This window comes from Dipteris shenzhenensis, chromosome 11, assembly GCF_047967505.1.
Source record: "Dipteris shenzhenensis isolate YYH24624 ecotype China chromosome 11, Dip_SZ_1.0, whole genome shotgun sequence".
Taxonomy (NCBI): domain Eukaryota; kingdom Viridiplantae; phylum Streptophyta; class Polypodiopsida; order Gleicheniales; family Dipteridaceae; genus Dipteris; species Dipteris shenzhenensis.
This window is the reverse complement of record NC_141606.1, coordinates 32,869,334-32,893,286: the sequence shown is the minus strand read 5'-3', so window position 1 is coordinate 32,893,286 and position 23,953 is coordinate 32,869,334. Positions and strand designations below refer to the sequence as shown.

Below are 23,953 nucleotides of genomic sequence, written 5' to 3'. Positions count from 1 at the left end.
GCAGGTCATATTCTTGGTATGCGCATCACGCGTGATCTGAGTAGGAAACTCCTTTGGCTTTCATAGAAAGAGTATGTTACAAAAGTATTGCAGCGTTTCAATATGGAGGGGGGGAAGGCAGTGAGTACTCCATTGCCTCCATATGTGAAATTGAGTCACACAAATAGTCCCAAATTAGATGAGGAAAGAGCCATGATGGCCAAGGTTCCTTATGCATCAGCAGTTGGGAGTCTTATGTATGCTATGATAGCTACTAGACCAGACATTGCATTTGTAGTGGGAGTTGTTAGCCGGTATATGGCTAATCCAGGAAAAAGGCATTGGGAGGCAGTTAAGTGTATCATGAGGTACATGAAGGGTACCAAGGAGATGTGCATCTGCTTTGGTAAAGGAGACATGCGTGTACTTGGGTACACAGATTCAGACTATGCAGGGCATGTGGATAGTAGGAGATCCATTTCTGGTTATGTGTTCACCTTTGCAGGTGGTGCAGTGTCGTGGATGTCTCACGCACAAAAGTGTGTTGCTTTGTCTACCACAGAGGCTGAGTATGTTGCAGCCACAGAGGGTTGCAAGGAGGCTATATGGCTTGATCGGCTAGTGGGAGATTTGGGGATTCATACAGGTGTACCGACATTGCATAGTGATTCCATGAGTGCTATTCAGCTAGCACGGAATCCGGTCTTTCATGCAAAGACCAAACACATTGAGGTCAGGTACCATTTCATTAGGGAGGTACTTGAGGACAAGCTCATAGAGCTTGTCAAGGTTCATACAGATGATAACCCTGCAGATATGCTGACGAAGAGTCTACCTAGTCAGCGGTTTGAGTATTGTCGCGTATTGATGGGCATTGGATAATATGCTCACTGGTTGTTCTTCCTTAAAAGCACATTGTCCTTTAAGTGGGAGGTTGTGGGGGTTAAAGGTCACTGTGCCTTTACCCCGGTTATGTACAATACTCAAACACATATATAAATGAATGAAAAAGAAGATTAAGGTGGTTCTGCACCCACCAAACTTGTGTGGCTCTCTACTTCATCATTGTCGATATTTTTAATTTCATTAAACTACAATTAAATTACGATCGATTATTTTATAGGTTTTGCATTGAATTTTCTCTCTTTGCATGTGCTCATATACAGAATTATGAAAATTCATAGATGATGTTTGTATTGGCAATTATCTCATTCGATATTCTTAAGCTCCTCTCTTCACCCTATAGTTGTAGGGGGCCTTTTCCCTTTATTTATTATTCAGAAAGATATTTAGAAAATAATTTATGTAGAAAAACAAGTTATAAAAAAAAAATTTATGTAGAAAAAGAAGTTTTCAAGAATGTGATGGGATATAAAAGAAAACAAGTAAACACAACGCATAGAATTGGAATGCATATGCCTAGAAATCATACTCAAATGAATAGCTCCTTCAAAGGGTCATGAACATATATTGGATCACCAATCTACTCACGTAATATGAATCCCACATGAGAGAAGAAGTCGAGGCGAATATTTGCTCTCCAAGACTTTGTTGACATGTTCTAGGAGCAGAGGGACTCCATGTTGTTGCATCAAGGTGACTCATGGGATCTAGTCATTTAGATGCATCTATTGCAATGGGTCGTTAATCACCCATCTTTGTACATAAGGCAACCTCTCTGGAGTTACTTTTGAGCTTGCCTTTGCTTACATTTGATGTTGTGCTGTCAACTTGCGTAAATGTTCAACCTACTTCCCATAATATTAAATGCTAATGTATTAGATATGCTTTTACATGTGTTGCTTGTTCACCAAGCTAGCTAGCTACTAGTGCCTTTTGTAGTAGTAGCAAAGTCACTGTCTCTTGTGGCTATGCTATCTTAGGCTTGCTGTGCAAGGCATAATGTGCATTTTTTCTTAGTAAAACTGGACTTTGTTTTTAGGTTGCACTAAATGTATGATGTTATGTATAGGCGAATGGACTAGGGTACGTCTAGCTTGCAACATCTATTTTCATAGACTTTTCACAACCACAATCCCCCACATCTAGTGTCCAAGGTGGGGGTGTCAAGTTTTAAGATTAATCAATGGATGGTGACCTTTTCCTTGGATAATGATTTGAAGGAGGGACATATTTCTTCTAAGAGGTTTTAGATAATGATTTGAGGGAGGGCCATATTTCTTCCAAGAGGTTTCTATTATCAAGTGGGGACTTGATATAATCACAAAAGAGGTTTGCATGTTTTCTCCTTGGGAAGACGTAATTATGGAGAATTTGGGATGAACCATGACGTAACAGAGCCTTGCAACAACGGGGAAAAGAGTGGAGAGTGGGAAGGCAGAGGAGGATGAGAGGCATGCTGGCTCTGGTGATGTGGAAGGGAGGTCGTGGAGTCTTTTTGGACTAAGACAATGTGAGACTAGAGTCATTTGTTGAAGTGTTCATAGAAAACCCACGTTTAGCATGTGAGGTGAATGGGAGAATTCCCACTTTGACCTGAAGAAGGAATAGTTAAGGGTGAGTGTGAAAAGTGCACTTTGTATTGGCAAATATAGTTATAAATTGTGTAAAAACTTCTTAATTAAAGAAAGTAGGGCTCTAAGAGTATGAGATTGAAGGTGTTTGAATGTTTCCAAGACCTTCGTTTTGCTTCATGGCTTCTCTACGTCCACTCCTCATCACCAGCTCAATCTTCTTCTTCTTCTTCTTCATCATCTGCCTCTTCTGCTTCTCCTTCGCCTTCCTCGTATCAGGTACACACACACACACACACCCCCTCCCTCATCCCAGCTGTTTCTTGGGAATCCACATCCCAATTCGTTCATCTCTGGTTTTACGTCGCCTTTGCAACCATTGTAAGCGCGCGCCCACTATCGAGACGAGAATCGACGAATATAGGGACTCTGATCAGCTAACAACGGGTGACGGACGTAAGTCTGCAGTAGGGAATCAGAGTGCGGCTAAGGAATTTGGGCACGAACGGGTGAGGGACGTAAGTCTGCAGTAGGGGATCAGAGTGCGGTTTGGAATTTGGGCACGAACGGGCGAGGGACGTAAGTCTGCAGCAGCGGATTAGATTGCGGTTTGGAATTTGAGCACGAACGGAAGGTCCGTGGTTGTACGACGTAGCCTGCGTAAAGATTGTAAGCCGACAAGATAGGGACGAGGATCGACGATTATAGGGACTGTGACTTAGCCAAAGGTAAGTCTGCAATAGGGATTAGACCGTAGAGCGATTTTGCTCGATCGGAATTTGGGTTTGCCGGCTCGGAATTGTAGATTGTCAAGTGTACAAGATAGGGGCGACGCTCGACGAACACTAACATAACGACGAAACATTGCAATAAAGGACAGGAGCATCGAAGTTCGTTACGCCGATTGGTTCATTTCGATAGTAGGGAACGCTCCGCCGGAGAACGGTTTAACAGATGTTGGAATATTCACAAATGAGGACTTTTCTGTGGATGCAGGAGTGACCTTCAATCTGGTGAATCGATGCTCCGTCGTCGTTTTTCCGGCCATCAATACACTCTCCGATTCTCTGCCGGCATTTCGAGGAACACTAACGATGTTCGGAATCAGCCCCGACAGCTCCAACTCCGTCGAGGTTCCTGCCGATTGGAGTGGCCGTTTCTGGGGACGCACGAATTGTGGCTTCAACTCCAGCAATTACTTCGTCTGTGACAATGGAAACTGCGAAGATAGCAGCGGCCTGCAATGCCATCTCAACGGCACCTCTTTGCCAGTTACGCTCGCCGAATTCACTCTCGGAGCATCCAACAATCTCTCCTCTTACCATATCTCCCTTGTTGGCGGCTTCAATCTGCCTCTCGCCATCTCCCCATCTCCCAAATCCGCCCCCAACAGCTCCAGTTCTCTCACTTGCGGAAGCCCCTCTTGCATAGCCGACGTCCTTCTCCATTGCCCCGCCCAGCTGCAAGTCTCCCACCATGGCCACACCTTCGCTTGCTCCAGTGCATGCAACGCTTTCCACACCGACCAATACTGCTGCACAGGAAACTATAGCTCCCCCAGCGCTTGTACGCATAATAACTTCTCTCAATTCTTCAAGAATCTCTGCCCTACGGCCTATACTTATCCCCACGACGACGCATCATCTGCGTTCACTTGCCCTGGTGCCGATTTCACGATCACCTTCTGCCCGGGTAACGGACAACATGGAGACTCGGTTCGTCTTCTCCTTGATGCGATTGTGGGAGTATGTGCAGGGGTTATCGTCATTGTGGCAGTTATTTTTGCGCGTCTGAGATCGACGCGGAAAAATCGACGAAAACTCGAAGGAGAAATAAACATTGCCGACATTGGTCATCGGAGGTTTGAGTATAAGGAACTCTATGCTGCCACCAAGGGTTTCAAACACTCCGAATTACTGGGGCAAGGGGCTCAAGGACAGGTTTACAAGGGCGTTTTGAGAAAGGGCGGGTTACAAGTAGCAATAAAAAAGGTGGCTGCTGCTGCTGAGAAAGGGGGTAGGGGAATGCGAGACCTCGTTTCTGAATTGCGAATCATAAGTGAGCTGAATCACCGAAATCTGGTGCGGCTTCAAGGATGGTGCAAACACAAAGGAGAGCTCCTGGTTGTGTATGACTATATGCCGAAAGGCAGTCTTGATAAGTGGTTATTCGCAAACAGCGAACTGATTCTTGATTGGCATGTTCGATATAGGATAATTTGTGGTTTAGGCACAGCACTGTTGTATCTTCACGAGGAAGGGGGGAAACGAGTTGTGCACAGAGATGTGAAACCCAGTAATATCATGCTGGATGCCAATTTTGAGGCAAAACTCGGAGACTTTGGCCTGGCACGTATAATTGATCCTGATTCTATCCCACGGTCCACGAATGCAGCTGGCACAATCGGTTACATTGCCCCAGAGATTGCCACGACTCGGCTTCCTACTGCAGAATCTGATATTTTCAGCTTCGGTATTGTGGCTCTGGAGGTGGCATTTGGGCGACCAAGCTTTCAATTAGCCTTTGAATCTGATTTCTATTTCTTATTGGAAAAGGTGAGGGACCTCAACAAACAAGGAAGACTAATGGAAGCAGCTGATCCACGCCTGGCTGGAGACTTCGACGTTGATGAAATGGAAAGGCTACTTTTTGTTGGCCTGACTGCTACAGATTCGGATCCAGATAAACGCCCAACCATGAGGCAAGTCCTTGCTATTCTAAGAAAGCAAGCCCCGGCTACCTTAGAAGAGGTTGGTAACTGTTTTGTCATTTTACTCTGCATCCGTCATGGTATCGACTTCACCATATATTTTGTTGTTGTCAACTTAATGGTTCTTAAGTACACGAATGTTCCTGCCATACTCATACCCCATGAAAGTGTCTTTTTGTCATTAGCTGTCACTAGGGCATGTGCGGACCAATCCCTTGTGGGATACTTCATGAACTTTTCTGCTCATTGCCTATAACAACCCAGGTGCAGCAGCAGGGAGCTGATTGCAGGGCTCTCTCTCTTGTGATATGATGGACAATGCATGGAGGCCAGGTCTTACAAAAGGGTTTCATGACAAATAGATGTCTTGCAAGAATCTCCTGGACCTTGCTTTCCAGATAGAGTTCAAGATGTAGATTTAAGCGGGTTGAGTCTCCTGTCTACCAATAAGTAGGCTACTCAGATATGCCAGGTAGTAATACCAGCTATGGTCTCTGATATGTCATCTTATGGGGGCAAGAGGCCCTCCTGTGGTGGCTGCAGGTGGAATCTCCCGTCTACCTATACGTAGACTACTCAGATATGCCAGGTAGTAATACCGGCTATATTGGTCTCTGAAATGTCATCTTGAGGGGGCGAGAAGCTCTCCTTGGGGTGTCGGTATAAGAGGAGGTCGCCATGCCACAAAGGAACCATGCTGCCACTCAGTCCCCATACATAGGGCCTCGAACCCGCCCCAGTAATTTAGGGGTTGGTTCCCTGGATATCTCACCTCACTGGAGACATCCTCTGGGAGCCCATGGAATCGATTTTCCCAGAAAAGTGTGTTTTTCGCAACGCCTCTGCTTCGCAGTCTATGAAGATTTTACAGAGACAAAGGGCAATAGCCAGTATGCAGCCGGTTGGAGGCAGTTGCCAGCTGCAGCGGTCTAATCTGCTCCCCATGCATGGGGACTGAGGTGAGCCAGAAAGATGTGTGGAGCAGGGACGGAAATTCAAACTTTGGATAGTAGATCCAACAGTGGCATGGGGCCCTCCTCTCACCCGGGTGATGTCGAACTTGACCATTGAGAAATCCTGAATCTGTGAATCTGCCCACGACCTCATGCTGACAATCTGCCCTGACTTAGAAAGCTAGGCGACCATCTCCCATGACAACACCCAGTTGATTGAGGATCCGAGGGCGTATCTCCTAATCTACAGCATGTCTAGAGGCAATGCTAGATAGATGGTCTCTTGTCTGCCTCTCTAATGCCTCAGTGGCAGGTGCCATCTCATCACTTTCCTGGTCAAGCCAGGGGAAATAGGAGATAGCTGTGATTGTCGACATCTGGACCACAAGCAAGCTTAGAGGGTGGATGGGATTCAGTGGGGGACCTCTTTAAGTCAATGTTGTTGAGCATGGTGTAACTTGCACCATATACTAAGGTCTAGAGAGGAGCCTAAAAGAGAGCATGGGAAAAGTCTAGGCCTTGTACACTGTAGGTTTGTATGGTGTATTATCCCACTCATGCCTCCCTAGGCCTCCTCGCTTCACATGGTATCAGAGCCCTCCAATGGGACCTATGCTTTATGTTGAGATTTAGATGGAGAGGAGTTTGTGTTTGTGTTCATGCCTTACAATTGGGCTTGTATTTGCAATTCATCCTCACATGCTTTTGCCTCCCAATGGCCATTAGCAATTCCCATCTCCATCTCCATTGAGGTATAAGACCTCCATCTTCACATGTTGAGCTTGCAAGACTCCATGCTTGCATTTTCCACTCCCAAGTTGTAGAGAAGCTATAATAGTGACTCAAGCAGCTCTTGATTTCGAGCTATGGTGAACGAATTATGTGCATTCTCGAAGTTCTAAGCCAGTTGTGGTCCTCTCACAAGATTCTAGGCCTTCTCCAAGTTCTTTGACTATGCTTCTGCAGCCTTCGGTTCTTGCTTGTGATTCGTGTAAGATTGTCCATCTTTTCATAGAGGTCTCTAGGAAGAGTATTACATTCCACAGAGGTGCCTCTTTCACGCATTGACATGCTGAAACACAGGGAAGGAAAGGAGTCATGTACGCAACCTGTTATTGCAAAGTGGGTTCTACAAGTTGTGGAATTCTAGGGCGCTTCTCACAGAAAATTCACTCAATATGAGATGGTGAAACTCTCTTTTCCCTAAAATTTATGCATAAATCAATGTTTTCGAGGATAAAATCCTTCTTACCTGTGGCCCACCTATGTAAGACCCTTTGATCGATTGGCGAGGCAGTTTGCTCTGGCAATCTGTGACCTTCAAATTTGTCAAAAGGGATATTGCCACGTGCTGCATATTTCAAAGTGTATCAACCAGAGGAGGGCGACAACTGGGAGGGTAAGTGGCAAAACTTGCAGAGAAAATTGCATTCACAACAGAGAATCTGACAGTTCAGAGATTATGCCTTGATTCTTGTTGAGGACGATCAAATCTGTCTTCTGACCTGCAGCATTCTGAATGGCTTCTCAACCTTGTGCATACCACACACCACAGAGGAGTGTGGGAGGAGATGATATGTGGCCTCATCTCTTGCCATGTCAGAATGTTCCATATTAATAAACAACATTGGCAGGATAGACCTAGTCATACACAGTTGACACGTGGCAAGATAGCCATGTCAACTTGCCATGTCACCATGCTACATCAACCCTAGCCACCATCCGTTTGCATGAGGTCAAAAGCTAACCATGGTCAATTCTTTGCTAGGGCTAATTAAACCAAATCAAGGCTAGATCAATCCTACCTAGGTCAATTCCATGTTTACAAGGAAGCTTCCAAACTTTCTGGCTGATGCTCTTCCACTTTCAAACTCAGAAGTCTGCTATAGCATTGATCATTTCATGCTAGTATTGGGTTGATGATTTTGGGTTTTGGCACCATTTGGCATCTTTTTGGTTGAAGAATTCATTACTAGTCTTTACTTGAGGCTTGGATTGGGGTATGGGAATCCGATTTTATTTTTTTTGCCAAAAAGATTACTTCATAAGTACGAATGAAAGCCGCAGGAGCAAGCTCAAATGTGGGAGTACAACATGACATGCATGAAAGAACCTAGAGAGAGTATGACTCCACATAGTGTCGTATAATGAAGGATGAGTCTAAGTCATGTCCCTCAAAAAACACCTGAGGTTCAGTACGAGATAACCATGCCACTGATCCCCAAGTCATGAAGAAGGGTGCTCTATGAAATATGCAAAGAATCCTGGCAACACCCTTCCAGATCATCCTCGCATGTCTGCACTCCCAAAGGCAATGCTGAACTGACTCAACTACTGCGTGGCATCGAGGACAATAAGGGTCAGCCCCGAACCTGGATCTCCATAGGTTCATTGCAGTCCCTTCATGAATAGTAAGCCAAAAGAAGAGAGTGATCTTTCTATTTCTGAGGGATTTCCAGAGCCTTCTCCAGAAGTTTTTCTGCAGCTCTGTAGAAATAAGAAAACTATCCGAATGAGGAGCTCTGGAGGGCCTCCAACCTCTACTGCTAAGCTGAAATCTCCTGGCATTTCTGACTGCGTAACGAAAGAAGGGGATGCTCTTCTCTTGGTGCCCTTCATCAATCCATTCCCACTCCCCTGGGTTCCATTGCAAGAGCCTGATGGGAGAACCACCATATAACCGGAGTCTCCAAGACCCAAGTGCCAGGAGAACAGGGTCAGGATCAAGATACCAATGTGAGTCCGTGCCCCACTCCATGTAACCTACAATCCTAACAGGTTGAAAGGCAACCTCCAAAAGAATATCATCTAAAGATCTGAGAAGTCTGCCCCCCGACTGAACATCAAAGACAAGGGTCTCCTATGCCGCAAGGCAATGACTTGTAAGGGAACACCCGTCCCCGTAATAGCTCCCAACCAAGTGGACTCTGTGATTGGCAAGTCATTTGTATCTATCCACTCTATTGGTATGGCTGCCTCTATCTACTGCATCCGGACTGTACTCCCTCTGAGGTGGCCAACTGATAAGAGTCTCCGATCTTCTGGATGCTGTGTAAAAGCCTTCCAGGCACCTACAGTGGAAGCGGGTCCCCTCTCCCATCTAGACCACTGCATATAATGTGACACTCCAGTGATCTGCCATGCTCATCCAATATGGATTCATTCCACATAACTGGTTGCTTGTCTATTTCTTCGCAAGAGGAGGGTGTAACTCTCCGAAGAGTGTCTCTGAAGCTGCCCCATGCTTTCAGAATGGAAGCCATGAGAGGGGAAGAGGGAGATCTAAGATGGGCTGAAGTAAAAATCCATCTCGAGCTGTCCATCCAATCTCCCCCGTGAGAAGGTGTACAAGATTGAATGCTGCGTAGGAAAAAATCCTTCCAAGGCTTCTTTCTAGTCATCAATTCTCTCACTACAAATTTGCAAAGCAGGGCCATACACTGCAAATTCGGATCAATAATATTGAGGCCTCCTTTCCCAATGGGGAGAATGAGGGTCTCCCAAGCCACCCTGGCTAAAACATTCGAGGTGCCATATAACCCACTCCAAAGAAAGTTCTTGACAGGTCTCATGAGCTGAGATATACAACCTCTAGATTTGCACCAACAAGAGCAAACGAACCAAGCAATAGCCAATAATATCTGGTTCACAACCACTACTGTGGATGCAAGGTCAAGTCTGGCAGAATTCCAAAAAATGAGTTTCCTCCTGATGCTCTCTCCAACACGGGAGCAAACTAATGTGTTGGAGATATGCCCAACCCAACTTGGCATCCTAAGTATCTGATGGAAACACCCCTTTGAATCCAAGCGAATCTATGTCAATCCCCCAGTATGGAGTGTCCTCATAACTAATCCAAAAGCCATTGGACTTGTTCCAATTAATATGGGCCCCTGCTGCAGTGCCAAACAAATCCAAGGCTGTCCTGAAAGAGGTGAGTGTATGCGGTGTGGCATCCAAAAAAACAGCCGTATCATCTGCCAACTCGCTATCCAAAAGGTCATCCTCCTACCTCAATGGAAGACTCAGCCCTATAATGTCAGCTTGATCTCTAAGGTAGTAGCTCATAGCTTCAGCCACAAATAAAAAGAGAAAGGTGGCTAAAGGCCATCCCTGATGGACTGATCAAGTAATCTGAAAATCTGTCTCCCCTAACTCCACCAATGAGAACCTGGCTATGGGCTAATCTGTAGAGAGCTAACACCCCTCTGATCCATGCATTTGTGAATCCAAAGTGAGTGAGGGTACCCTCTAGAAAACCCCAGTCTACTCTATCATAAGCTTTCTCAAAGTCCAAGACTAGAATGGCAAGCCTATGGCCATTATGTATGGCCCATTCAAAAGCCTCTAAAAATGAGAAAATATTATCGAAGATGCTCTTGCCATGCACAAAACCCGTCTGCGTATCAGTATAAGATCTAGAAGAAAGGGCTGTAGACGTAGGCTGATTGCTTTTGCTAGGATTTTGTATAAAGTGCCCGACAAAGTGATCGGTCTCCTCTGCGACACTAAATTCCTGCAACCCCCTTTAGGGATAAGATGAATGAGGCCCTCAGTAAGTGATTCTGGCATCTCACCTAAGTCCCAAACGCCTTGCAAGACTGAGGTAATGTGATCTCCAATCTGACCCAAAATGAAATAAAGAAAGAGGGTGTAAGCCCATCTGACCCAGGGCACTTGCCCCTGTGAAGAGCAGAGAGAGCAGTCCTGAACTCTATGTTGGTGAATGGTGCATCAAGTGGATTTGTATGTGTGAGAGAATATTTTTATACTATGGTCTACACCCATGGTTGGACATTGTATGTATAAATGGAGGCTCAAGTATGTGTGGGTGTGTGGATTTGTATGTGTGAGAGCATATTTTTATACTATGGTCTACACCCACTTTTGGGCGCTGATGACGTCAGTAGGGATGTCATAGTATCTAGTCCCTGCTATGCGTGATAGAGTTTATGGTTTTCAATCTTATGAGTGACTATCGTGAGATTGAAACTGCACTATGTTGTGTTTTAGAGGATGTGGGAATGTTCCTGGATTCATCTAGGTATAAGCTTCTAACTCATATAATGATTGTGACAGTGTCTACATGGAAGGAGGATGAAGAAAGCATGAGAACTTCACATTCAGCATGTGTTCGGGCCAAATAAGCTTCAGACGGATCATTCCACTTTGGATTGCATTTTCACTGTCCCACTCTCATCAAGACGGGCAACCATAGGAAACAAAGAATATATTGCTGCTTTGTAGAGTTCCGAAAGACTTTAGCTTCAAACCTGGACCCACCTCTAGGTCATGACTAGGAGCTCTTGGCCTTGCAGATGACATCATTTGGGCAGTTATGGCAGAAATCATAATAGCATCGGTATGAAGCAAGGATTCTCTCTATCATCCACCATTTTTGGGCACAGATTGATGAGCTGAACTCTTTTGCGGATATCTAGCAACACAAGGATCATCACTGGCACAAACTCTCATCCATACCTTGATTTATGCGAGCAATGTGCTGATTTTAGACATGGCGGAGGGCACACAAAGGCACCTCGCGGCTTTAGAGAGAGTTTGGTCACCAGTTTGATGAGCTGACCTCTTTTGTGGATACTCTAGCAACACAAGGATCATTACTGGCACAAACTCTCATCTGTACCTTGATTTATGCGAACAATGTGCTGATTTTAGACATGGCAGAGGGCACAGAAAGGCACCTCGCAGCTTCAGAGAGAGTTTGTGATAGCCACAACGTGAAGATCAATCTTGCCAAAACCAGGATTAAGGGGGATCATTATTCGCACCCCACGTGGCCTCACTTTTTGTATGTTCCATAACCCATTCTCTCATTTATTTTCAGTTTTAAGCCTGGATGAATGATGTATTGTGGTTTAAATTTTCAATTAATGGCTATATATTTTCTTGTTTTAATTAAATAAATGCTTGGAAAGATGCTTCTGGATGATTACGGTTCTGACATGGTGTGCATCCTAACCACTGTGGGGTGTGGAAGATGGATGCTAATTGTGTGTGTGTGTGTGTGTGTGTGTGTGAGAGAGAGAGAGAGAGAGAGAGAGAGAGAGAGAGAAACTGTGAATATGCATGGATGACTTCACATCCTTGTTCCACTGATGGTTATGATTTGTACTATCCTTTACTCTTATGTTTGGGCCTGACAATCACCAGAGACAACTGTTGGCACCTCGTAGCTTTAGGGATAGTTTGTGATAGCCACAACACTAAGATCAATCTTGCCAAAACCAGAGTTATGATCTTCAACACCACCAAGGAGGATCATTATTCACACCCCATGTGGCCTCGCTTTTTCTGTGTTCCATTCTCTCATTTATTTGCAGTTTTAAGATTCTGGATGAACGATGTGTTGTGGTTTAACATTTCAATTAAAGGTTATTCTTGTTTTAATTAAATAAATCCTTGGAAGGATGCTTCCGGATAATTATGGTTCTGACATGGTGCCCGTCCTAACCACTGGGGTGCAGAAGATGGATGCTAAGAGAGAGAGAGAGAGAGAGAGAGAGAGAGAGGACATCACATCCTTGTTCCGTTATTTACTTTTATGTTTGGGCCTGACAATCACCAGATACAACTGTTGGTTTCCTCAACGAAGGGGCTGAGTTGTTACATCTTGATCCCATTGAAGGGGCTGTATCTGTAGGGATGAGGCTATGCAGGGCTAATCATGGCTGGGGCTATAAGGAACTGTGTCCATGAGAGGACCACTTGGGAAGGAGCTATGAAAGATGTGTGGGCTGCTGAGGAAGAGGTTTCTGTGGGAACCAGGGCATTTGCTAAGAGGCTGGGGATATTGGAGTGAAGGCTGAGGGGATGCCTTGGCTGCTGAAGTACTGTTGCTAGCTTCTGAAATCGATGCTGCTACTGCTGGAGCTGCTGGAGCTGATGGAGAAATGAGGGACAAAAGGCCTGATTTCATAGATGCTGCTGGATGTTGGCTGACTGGAGAATGCTGATACACTGGCTGACTAGTCTGTATGGATCTGTTTGGGTCTCTTCAGACTGCCATGTGCCTGTAGCCGACTGGTGTGCTCCGACCTGACCAGTTCTGAGCCCTATAAATGGCCCAGACTGGCTGCTACTGGCCTGGTCTCTCTCTACGGCTATCTGCTGTAGGCAGATGGCCACGGGCTGAGGGATGCCCATAACATGGCAGGCCGCCTTGAAAGGGGAAATGCCTCGCCCATTTGACCACCAATAAGCATAAGCATGTGGCTTGACCTACCCACATACCGCACCATTGCTCCCTTGATCTACCTCACCTAGAAACCTATTAATCAACCCAGTGGTTCTGAAAGTCCAGAAGGGGGATGGCAGGAGGTTGTTCTTGCTTCTGGGCCCACTCCGTGGCCTCCTAGAAAGTGAATCTTTATATGCAGTTGTTCAGGGTCTGTCTTGTACTTTGATCTGGTCAACCTCTACAATACTTTTGTTCGTAATAGCAACTACCATAGGCTTCCCCTTTCTCTATCGTTTGGCTTATTTGAAGATAAAAGTGGTAAACAAGAGATGCATTCCCAAGACAAAAACATGTGCTTGCATTCAATCGTGAAAGACCAATCCCCACCTTGGACTGCAAATGAAACCTGCAACTGAGACATTCATGCTAGAACTAGATAGAGTCAATGGAAGCCTGACCTGTATGTTTTTTGTTGCTGCTGCAACTACAACATGTGAGGTCGCTGCTGATCGGTTCCCTCCTTCAACCTCTTTAGTGCTGTCCAGAACAATGTTGTTAGATGAGAAATCATATGAGCTTAATTCTAGATGCTGTAGAAGCAGCCATAGATAAACCATGCATAGGAGAGAGTACCACACTGCTGACAGGTGGTCAGACAGTCTGAGAAAATCAATATCCAAACTAGTGTAAGTGGATCTGGACGTTCAAGGGACTATGTTGTCTCAGAAGCCAAGGAATGATGGTTCTGAAAATATTGGCGTGTGCTCTTATAGGGTGTGCTGGAGCAGTGGCTGCACCTAACCTCAACCAGGGTATGCCTAGGCACTATGTTATCTTGGAGCAGTGGCTGTGCCTAACCTCAACCAGCATTCAGTTCGCATCATTTGAATGTCCCTCTTCGTCGGGAGGCCTTTTTAAAGGTCTTCTTTGTAGCATTTAAGACAATCTTTTAACTCAGCCTCCTGCAAATATTGAAGGCCTAAGGATAAGGACATCAGCTAGCATGCTATTAATGCATGTAACTAGGAGGCAATGGATAGTTCCCACAACAATAACATGCCTAGGACATGATGGAATATATAAGCTTGTGTCTGCAAATCTTTCTTCCTCTCTGCAAGTCAGTTTTATGCTTTGCAGAGCTGGGCTGCACAACGTCTGAGCAGTGCTGCACCCTGGCAGCTGATTTCCTTGAAAAAGGTTTTTCTTTTCAATTTAACTTCCGGGGTTATCTTCTCGAACAAACGCAAGGGTGTTTTTGGGAGGCCAGGTCATTAGAAGACTATAAGACAGATTATTTCAGCTTCCCTTCTTCCTCCCTGCAGCTTGACACCCTTCACCCTTTGTGTCTTGAATCATTGCAGCAACTACCCCCTCCTTCCATGCTCCACCGTGATTTATGTAAGGATTCCATCCTTCAGTCGTTGCACAGACCTCATCCAATTGGGCTTATATACCTATTTCATTGGAAGAATCCTCACCGAATCCCAGCTTCATGCCTGGGCTATGGAAGTATAGATTCTGTTTCCCGTTTCATCTTCCTTGGTAAATGTTTCTATAATGCTCAGTGTGCCTCACTAGATATTTCTATTCTTTAGCAACTAGAGGCAACAAGAAAATCATGTTATGCTGTGGGATCACCTTTCGACCTGGCTAAAGAATATGTCTTATTGCCTGGTATGGGTTATTCTGAAATCTCTTCTGGTCCCATTTTTCCCACACATTCAATCTTTGGCTGCTCTGCTTGGCTGGGTTTTATATATGCCACAACTTTCATAAGCAGGGATGTACAGGTTTGTATATCATGGGACATGCAGGTTCCGGTACCAGCTCACTTCAATATTGGTCTTGATGCTTCCACTCCGTATCGACTTCAAATCCAATTTGCTTCGTTTCCTAATGCTTGCTACAAATGCAAGCAAATTGGTCATTTTGCCTGGGACTGCCTTATGACTCAAATGATTATACAGCTGGACTCACACTCCAAGGTAAACTCCCTTAAGACTCCAGCAACTATACAGCCGCACCCAAGTCAAGGTAATGAGCCCCTGTCCTATTTCTGCCTCTCCAGCCATTCTAAAGGTGCAAAAAGTCAATGTAGACGGGTTGATAAGAAAGGGAAATTTAAGTTGGTAGACCGTCTGATGCCTGCCATGTCCAACCCTTTTGGAGGCTTTGGATATCACTGTTATTGCTGATCCAGGTCCCCTCTAACACACCAGAGGGCCCCTTTAGTCCAACTGGTTCTACAGTCGTCTTAGAGGTGACACTTCCAGATGTCCAGGAGCTCGTGCCCACTTCTCTCCATGTTCAGCAACCACTGCTGGCGGATGACAATGTTAATGAAGATCTGATGGGTGTGAGATCCGTGCATGCACAGCAGCTAGATGAGCAGGCAGTATTTCAGTTGCTGAGACAGTCAATGAGATGGATCAGTTGCCCTCTGTGTAAATGATAATTCAAGAACCAATGGTTGTGGCTAAACCTCTTTTTAGCACTTTCTTGTTGGAACATATGCAAAGCGGGTCTTTTGTTCCTGTGATTCAAAATCACAAAGGTTTTGTCTTCCAGGAAAACTCACAAGACTTTTCTGATGGTACGACTTTTCCTCTATGTTTTTTTAGCGACTATGGTTCATGTCCTTTTATTCTCACCTTCTGGTGACTAGTAATTGTCCCCTTTTTCCTTTGTAGTGTGGTTTTGTACCCCCCTTTTCACTAAGAAAAAAACTGTGTTCTTTGGTAGATAACTCCAATTGATTACACCCATTGTGTTTATTCCCCTTCTCTTCATGTCCCAGGCTTGTGAGCACAAGCACAACAATGCCTCAGCTTAGTTGTTTCCTCATCATAGCTTCAGCTTATGCCATGGGAAGAGCTGAACAAACCTTTTCTTCTTGTTGCTCGCTTCATGTTCTCGCTTAAAATAAGTTGAGTATCTCACTGCTGGCTGCTTCCCTCAGTGTATTCATAGTGCTAGCACCTTGTTTATCCGTATAAGCAGCACATCAGCATATTTTCATTGTTAGGGGCTCGCTGGTCGCTATACCTTGCTGCCCTCTCGAGTATGGACTATGTTACACGGCTCTTGCACAACTTTCTTGGTTTGTTCCTGTGATTACTTTGGAGTTGATTGGGCCGCATGCTGAAGGTGTTCCATGGACTTTCAAGCTATGTCTTGCAGATGTGTACTCAGCAAACTGGTGGTTTGTGTTAGTTCTCTAGGAATTTTAACCATCTGTGTGTAAAGCTGGGAATTATTCTTCATCAGGTTTCCCTGGCTCCCCTAGGTCTACCATCGCCTTCTTCATGTGATTGGGGAGCACTTGGGTATGGTCATTGAGATCCCCCCCTCCTTGGGTTGCCCTTGACAGCTGCAGAGGCAACCAGGTCCCTAGAGTTAGGATCCTTACGGAGGACCCTAACATTTCGGGTGATCGTGTCTTGCTTCAGTGCCTGGATGGGTCTTTCTTTCAGCAGAGAGTGGAGGTTGCAGGCAGATAGGACCAGTGCAGGATTTTCAGGACCCTTGGGCATTTCGCCAGGGATTGCCCTAGGAAGAAGAAAAGCCTTATGGTACAGCAACTCCCCTTCGACATCAATAGGGGGGTGGGTGGGAGCTCCTGTGCCTGCTCCCCGACCTCGGCAAGGCGATGGTATTGCTCTTCCATGACAGAGCTCTCCTCCTCGACAGAGTGCTCCTTCGGTACCGCTGCCTCCTGCCTCTAGTGCCTCACGTCCTCCAGTGGCATGCGCAACACTTCATTGGGTTCCAGTTCGTACACATCCTCCACCCACGTCAGTTCAAGAGGCCGCCGTCCTCGACTCCACCTCCTTAGGAGCTTTGGAGTCTCCCGTTCTGGCTGTTCCCAATGCTGTACCTCACGTAGTCCAGGACACTTGCAGCCCTGGCTGCAGCTTCTTCCCCGAACCCTTTGGTTGCCCCTCTCCCTATCATAGGGGTAGCCCCTCTCCCTGACCATGCACATTCTTTGGTTGGAGGCCTATGCAGTTTTTCAGACACAGGGTTCTTAGGAGCAGTCTTAGGAGCAGTCTTTAGCTCCCCTCTTGGATAGAGGAAAGGGGGTTGGGTACCCCGTTGATCCAGTTCCCTCTGAAGGGATCCTCCACACCTTGGTGTCGGGCTTGATTCACAGGAACTCCTTTTCAACCCTGGCAGATTTCCCCGAGGACGACTTTGTGCCCTCTTCTTTTGGTGAGGCAGTGATTGGGATTCCTGTTGACAGGACGCCTTCTTCTTCAGGTCGCAGGGTGTTTTCTCCTATTGAGTTTCCGCCACTTGGTTCCATCCCTCACACTTTGAACAAGAGGTCTTCCCCTGTCGAGGGCTTTGTTTCTGCCACTAGGTGGGGTAAGATGTTCCATTCTACATCCTCCTGCCGATGAGGACTGTTAGCTGGAACATACATGGCCTTGGTGGTGTCCCTCATCGTCGGTGCAGACAGTTGATTTGGAATCAGCTTCATCTAGGTGTTACTGATGTCTTACTCTTGCAGGAGCACGAATTGGATGCTAGTGATTGTACAAAGTTAGGCAAGCTACTTTTAGGTCACACCTTTTGGTCACTTGCCTTTGGTACTAGGGGAGGTACTTGTATTTCAGTTTCGGATTCTTTTCTCTGCTTGTACCCTCAAGAGCCCAATGGGTTCTTCTTTTGATTGGGGATCGCAAGGTTGGACTCCTCAACCTTTACGCCCCCAATAATAGAGGAGATCATGTACTGTTTTGGAAGGAGTTGCTCTCCTGGTCCTCCATTGCAGATTCATGGGTCATAGGAGGGGACTTTAACATGGTAGAGTTACCTTCAGATAAAAAAGGGGGCAGAGAGGGCGGCATCCATTCTTTGGAGTTCTTGGAAAGCCTTCAAGAGGCTTCCCCTCACTCGCACACCAGGGGCTAGTATTTGGGCCGACACCGTTTACATACTGATGGCCAATTGGGCGAGCATGCAAGGTTCTTCCCGGGCAGCCTCAGCCAGGAGGGTTATATTCCTTAGAGAATGGAGGGGTTTCCCCTTTTTCTTAGAGACTCCAACAGGGTAGAGGTGGCACTACTGGATGGGGACCACATTTAGGAGGCCACTATCTATGGGAGAAGAGCCTTCCTCCTCCACCTAAGCTCCCCTGCCACCACCTTGTCACTTGTGGAGCAGAGACCTATTCTTCTTGGTTGCTAGTTGGTATACCTATTTCCTTGTTGCCATGGATTCATTGTGGAGGACATGCATTGAACACATCACGTCCCTCACTTCTAGTGATACTTTGATTCCCGGGGCTCCCATGGGAGTATAGACACATTCTTACTTCCATCCATCGAATAGGTTTTTCGTAGAGTCCATGGCTTCAGTAGTGGTAGATGATGGTGTCCCTTAGCTTAGGATGGTTGTAGCAAACCCAATCCCTTCCATAGGTGATTCTCCTAAAGACCCTTGAGGGGAAAATGGTCCCATAGAGATTAGAGGTTTCTAGATTACCGGGATAGTGTATTTGGTGTCAGTAGATAGGACACCTAGGAAAGGATTGCACCAGAGGTCAAGTTGGGCCCCTCCCCCCCTACCCGCAGCAAGTTGGTCAGAGGAAATAAAGGGAGCCTAGGTGGATAGGACCCAGCAACCCCACAAATAGCAACAACAGGAGTCCCAAAACCCTGGGTGGAGCCCTTCAAAGTAAAGTGGACCGAGGCAGGTAAAAAGAAAAGAATGTCGATAAAGTGGGCTGCAAAGAGCTTAGACCACCCATCGTTTCTTGAGAAGACCACTTTTGAGTAGGGGGTTTGAGCACCTAGGCCCCCTCGCATTAGCAATAGGTTATAAGTGTTGTGGAGGATTGGAGGCTGTTCCCCTCATGCACTCTCCACCTTGGTAGAGAAGGAGGCCCAAAGCTCCCTAGGCCATCGGCTAATAGACCCTTTCCCCCCGTCTCCCCCAAACCCTTCTGCGGCCTCTCCCCCCCAGAACCCACTCCCCCCCGTGGGTTCTGGGGGGGAGAGTGGGTTCCCTAGGCCATCGGCTAATAGACCCTTTCCCCCCCGTCTCCCCCAAACCCTTCTACGGCCTCTCCCCCCCAGAACCCACTCCCCCCCCTGCCTCCCTCCTTCACCGGGCCTTCACCACTCCTGATGCTATCACTCTTTTCACTGGCCCTCCCCCTCCCCCCCCTCTCTTGCTGATATAAAATAGGAACCCCCAGGGGGTCACTAAGAAATACCTTGCACTCTTGCATAGATGTTATCTTTTGCGGTGCATGAGCGTTGGTTCATGGAGATTAGAGAATGCCTCTAGTAGGCACCCTAGTGTATGCTGCAGTGGGTTTCCCTTCAATCGCATAGTAGCCCCTAGAAGACTTGTATTTCAATAGTGGCTTGATCACATGCGGCCAAGTCTTAAGCATTTCAAAGTTGCTCTACCCCTCTAAAAGGGTCTTGGAGGAAGCTTTTGGGATCGGTCTCAACCCATGAGCACATGTACTTCTCGGGTCTTTCTTGAGCTTCCTCGCCTTGCCTAGGTGGGCTGGAAGTTGCCTTCTCGTTTGAGATTTCTAGAGCAGCCTGTGGGCTTGTCGTGGCCTTTGGTAGCCTCCTCTTGACATGGCAAGTTTTCGTGGAGTTTGGGGCTTCTTGAGAGAAAGAGAGAAAAGAGAGAAAGAGAAGAAGATAGAAAAAGAGAGAAAGAGAGTAAAAGAGAGAAAGAGAAGAAGATAGAAAAAGAGAGAGAGAGAGAGGAAAAGAGAAGGGAGACAAAGAGAGAAAGAGAGGAAAAGAGAGAAAGAGGAAGAGAGAGAGAGAAGGAGAGGAAAAGAGAGAAAGAGAAAAAAAGAGGAAAAGAGAGAAAGAGAGATAGAGGAAGAGAGAAAGAGAGAAAGAGAGGAAAGAGAGAAAGAGAGGAAAAAAGAGAGAGAGCGAGAGAGAAAAGAGAGGAAGAGAGAAACAGAGGAAAAGAGAGAAAGAGGAAGAGAGAAAGAGGGAAAGAGACAGAAAGAAGAGAAGTAGAAGAAAGAAGAAGAGAGGAAAAGAGAGAAAGTGAGAAAGAGAGAAAGAGAGAAGGTTCAAGAAATAAGAAAGAAAGTAGGAGAAAGAGAGAAAGAGAGAGAAAGAAAAGCGAGAAAGAGAGAAAGAGAGAAAAGAGAGAACGAGAGGAAGAGAGAAAAAGCAAGAAAGAGAGGAAAAGAGAAAAGAGAGAAAGAGGAAGAGAGGAAAAAGAGGAAGAGAAAAAGAGAAAGAGAGGAAGAACGAGAGAGAAAGAGAGGAAGAGAGAAAGAGAGAGAGAGTGAGAGAAATAGAGTAAGAGAGGAAAAGATAGAAATAGAGGAAGAGAGAAAAAAGAGAAAGATAGAAAGAGGAAGAGGGAAAAGATAGAAAGGGAGGAAAAGAGAGAGAGAGAGAGAGAGAGAGAGAGAGAGAGATAGAGAGAGAGAGGGAGGGTATTCAAAGAGGAAGAGAGAAAGAGAGAAAAAGAGGAAGAGCAAGATAGAAAGAGAGGAAGAAAAAAAAAAGAGTGGAAGAGGAAAGAGAGGAAGAGCGAGAGGAAGAGTGAGAGAAAGAGAGGGAGTGAGAGTGAAGAGAGATAAGGATCCTATGCCCATCACATTTGATAGCGCTTAAGGCACTAGCAAACAGCCAATGCAACATAAAAATAAGAGAAAAATAGAAGTTCCTTACCTAGAGCTCAAGAACAAGAGATGACATAGGAGCGCAAGAGAGAGAGAGGAAGAGAGAAAGAGAGGAAGAGGAACAGAGAGGAAAAGCGAGAGAGAAAGAGAGGAAGAGTAAGAGAGAGGGAGCGAGATTGTAGGTAGATAAGGGTCCTATACCAATCACATTTGCTAGCACTTAAGGCGCTATCAAATGGCTAAAAGCAAAATAAGAAGAGAGAAAAATAGAAGTTCCTTACCTAGAGCTGAAGAACAAGAGATGACCTAGGAGCGCAAGAGAGAGGTTTTGACTAGCTCCCCTATAAAACAAAGCAAACACCTCATTTTACAATGGGTGAAGTAAAAACTAGTGGGAGCAACAAAGTCAGAAAATGGAGCAACATTGCAAGCAAATGCCCTACTACAAGTAAGAAACTAGAGCAAAGGAGAAACCAAACAGCCAAAACAAGAGGTATGGTTCTTTAGCACGTCTTGCTATTCCTTATGGTTCTTATTAGAGGAGAAAGAGAGGGAAATCAGAGGGAAAATATAAGATAACTTGAGGGAAAGTAGAGGGAAGACAGCAAAATAATAACTTAGAAAGCATGAACTTAGAAATGAAATAAAGAGAAGAGAAACACATACCTTGAAGGAAAGGGAGAAAGAGGTTTGTTGCAAGAGTTGGAAGGGGAGAGGGAGATTTGTGGAGAGGATGGAAAAGTGGGAGATGGGGAGGGAGCTTTGTTTGTAGGGATTGCTAGGGGGATGCAAAACAAAGTTGAACGGAGGGAGAAATTGGCGAAACTACGAAAACAAAATGTGAGGCATTGCAGGAGAGAAAAGCGTGCGGGTTTTCAGCTTGTTATGCCAAGGAACTATCAATATATACCAATGGTATTTAAAGCACAGTATCGGTATATACCAACACCTATTCATTAGTATATACTAATAGAAATAGGGTTTGACATTGGTATATACTGATGGATAGAGGGTTTGGCAACATACCGATGGAAATAGGGTTTGAAGTCGGTATATATCACTAGAACAAGGCACTTTTCTAAATTTGAAGAATGCTTGGGTGATTTCTGAAATTTTTGGGTGATTAAAACAAAACAGATATCGTATTTTGAAGATAAATTATGTGTCAACTAAAGTCAATTTTGCAACCGTCTTATTAACAAATGAATACTTTCAAAACAAAAATATTGCACAAGTCACACACTTTAATACAAGAGATTTTAAAAAAATAATCTCATATTTTGAAGATAAATTATGTGTCATTATATATTCAACTAAACTAGTGCAAGTTATTTAGAATGTCATAATTTGTTTAAGGAACATGTTCATAATATGTATTTTGTGTTTGATTCGTGTGAGTAATAGTAAAATATATGAAATAATTTAATATAAAAATATTGTTCACAAGCATTTTTTCAAAATATGCTTTTTTCAGCTTTCAAATTTCATGAGGTAATAAAACTATAAACTTTGCAATGTTTTGAAGAAAACTCCATGGTATTTTCACTATCTTAGTTGTGTAATCATAACATGATAATTTTGATTTCAAGGAGCTTCACATATTTTGTACTTTTTAAAAAGCATCACCGATAGAAAATTTTGTTATAACTTTTTCAATATCTTGACCAAAACAAGGCCTTTGGAAAAATAGTCCAAGGTCCATGAGTGGGAAAAGCTTAACAAAGCGACTGCAATGTGCTAGATCTGTGACCTCTAAAGACATAGCCAAGTAGGATAATGGTGGTTCTGACTGATGTACTCCTGATAAACCCAAACAGGTAACGATTGGTGAGTAGATGGCAGATCTAGCCAGAAGGAAACTTATATCTATAGACACATTCTAGACTCAGCATGAAAGCCAGGGAAAAAAAAGCGTTCCCACAAGGCTACAAGCCATCAACTCCAGACACTCCTTATCAGACCACACTAAGTCGAGCATAAGATTCACTTGTATAAGGCTCAAGTGGCACCCAATTTTGTCATGAAACTCAATGTAAGGATATCCAATAAGAATCAACTTCCTTTTTGTCTAAGAGGATGCTAAGCTATGCACTATTGCATTCCTATGATGAACCCCAACAAAAAGAGTAGGCCAACATGGAGGGCTAACGCTATTAGGCACCAGAAATACATTGGACGCTATTTCCATACAGTCAGGTATATCAAGAAACTCACAAGTTTCCACTCCATTTTTTGACACAAAGAACCCATGACAAAATGAGGTAATCTATTTCAAATTAAAACCTGCTTTCAAAAGAAACACACACCTCTTGGATAGATAATGAGTCTCCAATCACGATTCCTTACTTGAAATCATCTGCTTTTAATGCACAATCGTGTGGTTTTCCACTTCTAGAGAAGATCCTTGAGCCTAGTGAAGTTTTCAATTTTCCAGATGAATTCCCTTTATGCCCATCAAGCTTTTTTGCTCCAGCGCCTCCATTATTAAGACTCAGGCTCTTAGAGAATGTGCTGGCCTCTTTGAAGTACTGAATATTGCAGTGTCATCAACAAGATATTCCATTTTTGGTGCTAAAAAGTACGACATTTTCATTTAAGCATCCCAACAAAGATTGCTTTTGTTGTCAGCAGCAGTAAACCTAACGTATGCATCACTATGCATATGATTTAGACCTGCTTTTTGATTCAGTAAGAATTAAGTAATGAGATACAAAAGAGACAACAACACCTTTCTGTTGAAACTGATCTCTCTATTTTTTTCTTCCTGAAAGTTGTGCTCATGCATATGGATGTACTGTGCTGCGCTTGTGGTAGACGGGTGCTCCTTCAATGGGCAGTGCTTCCCAAAATGGTGCTGTTTACCGGACGACGGAAGTGAAGGTTATTGTTGTTGGGAGTCTGCTTCCAAGATCAAACGCCCCTGATTTGTTTCGGTCAGTCGAATTAAAAACGAACTTCATGAACTGATCGACTCTGTTATGGTGACCATATATATTTAAACTCCTGCCATCGATT

At 44.9% G+C, this 23,953-nt stretch overlaps 1 protein-coding gene across 1 annotated transcript in view; it reads left to right on the top strand.

The window, feature by feature from the left end:
* Positions 1-2,632: 2,632 nt before the first annotated feature.
* LOC147896928 (PR5-like receptor kinase) overlaps positions 2,633-23,953 on the top strand; it is a 21,420-nt gene continuing 99 nt past the window's right edge. The window contains exons 1-4 of the mRNA XM_087381178.1: positions 2,633-2,732; positions 3,450-5,203; positions 11,196-11,925; positions 23,710-23,953. The exon at positions 23,710-23,953 is cut by the window's right edge and continues 99 nt beyond it. Of these exons, the coding sequence (XP_087237304.1) occupies positions 2,633-2,732; positions 3,450-5,203; positions 11,196-11,228 (1,887 nt within the window). The 3' untranslated portion in view covers positions 11,229-11,925; positions 23,710-23,953. The remainder of the gene's footprint in view (positions 2,733-3,449; positions 5,204-11,195; positions 11,926-23,709) is intronic.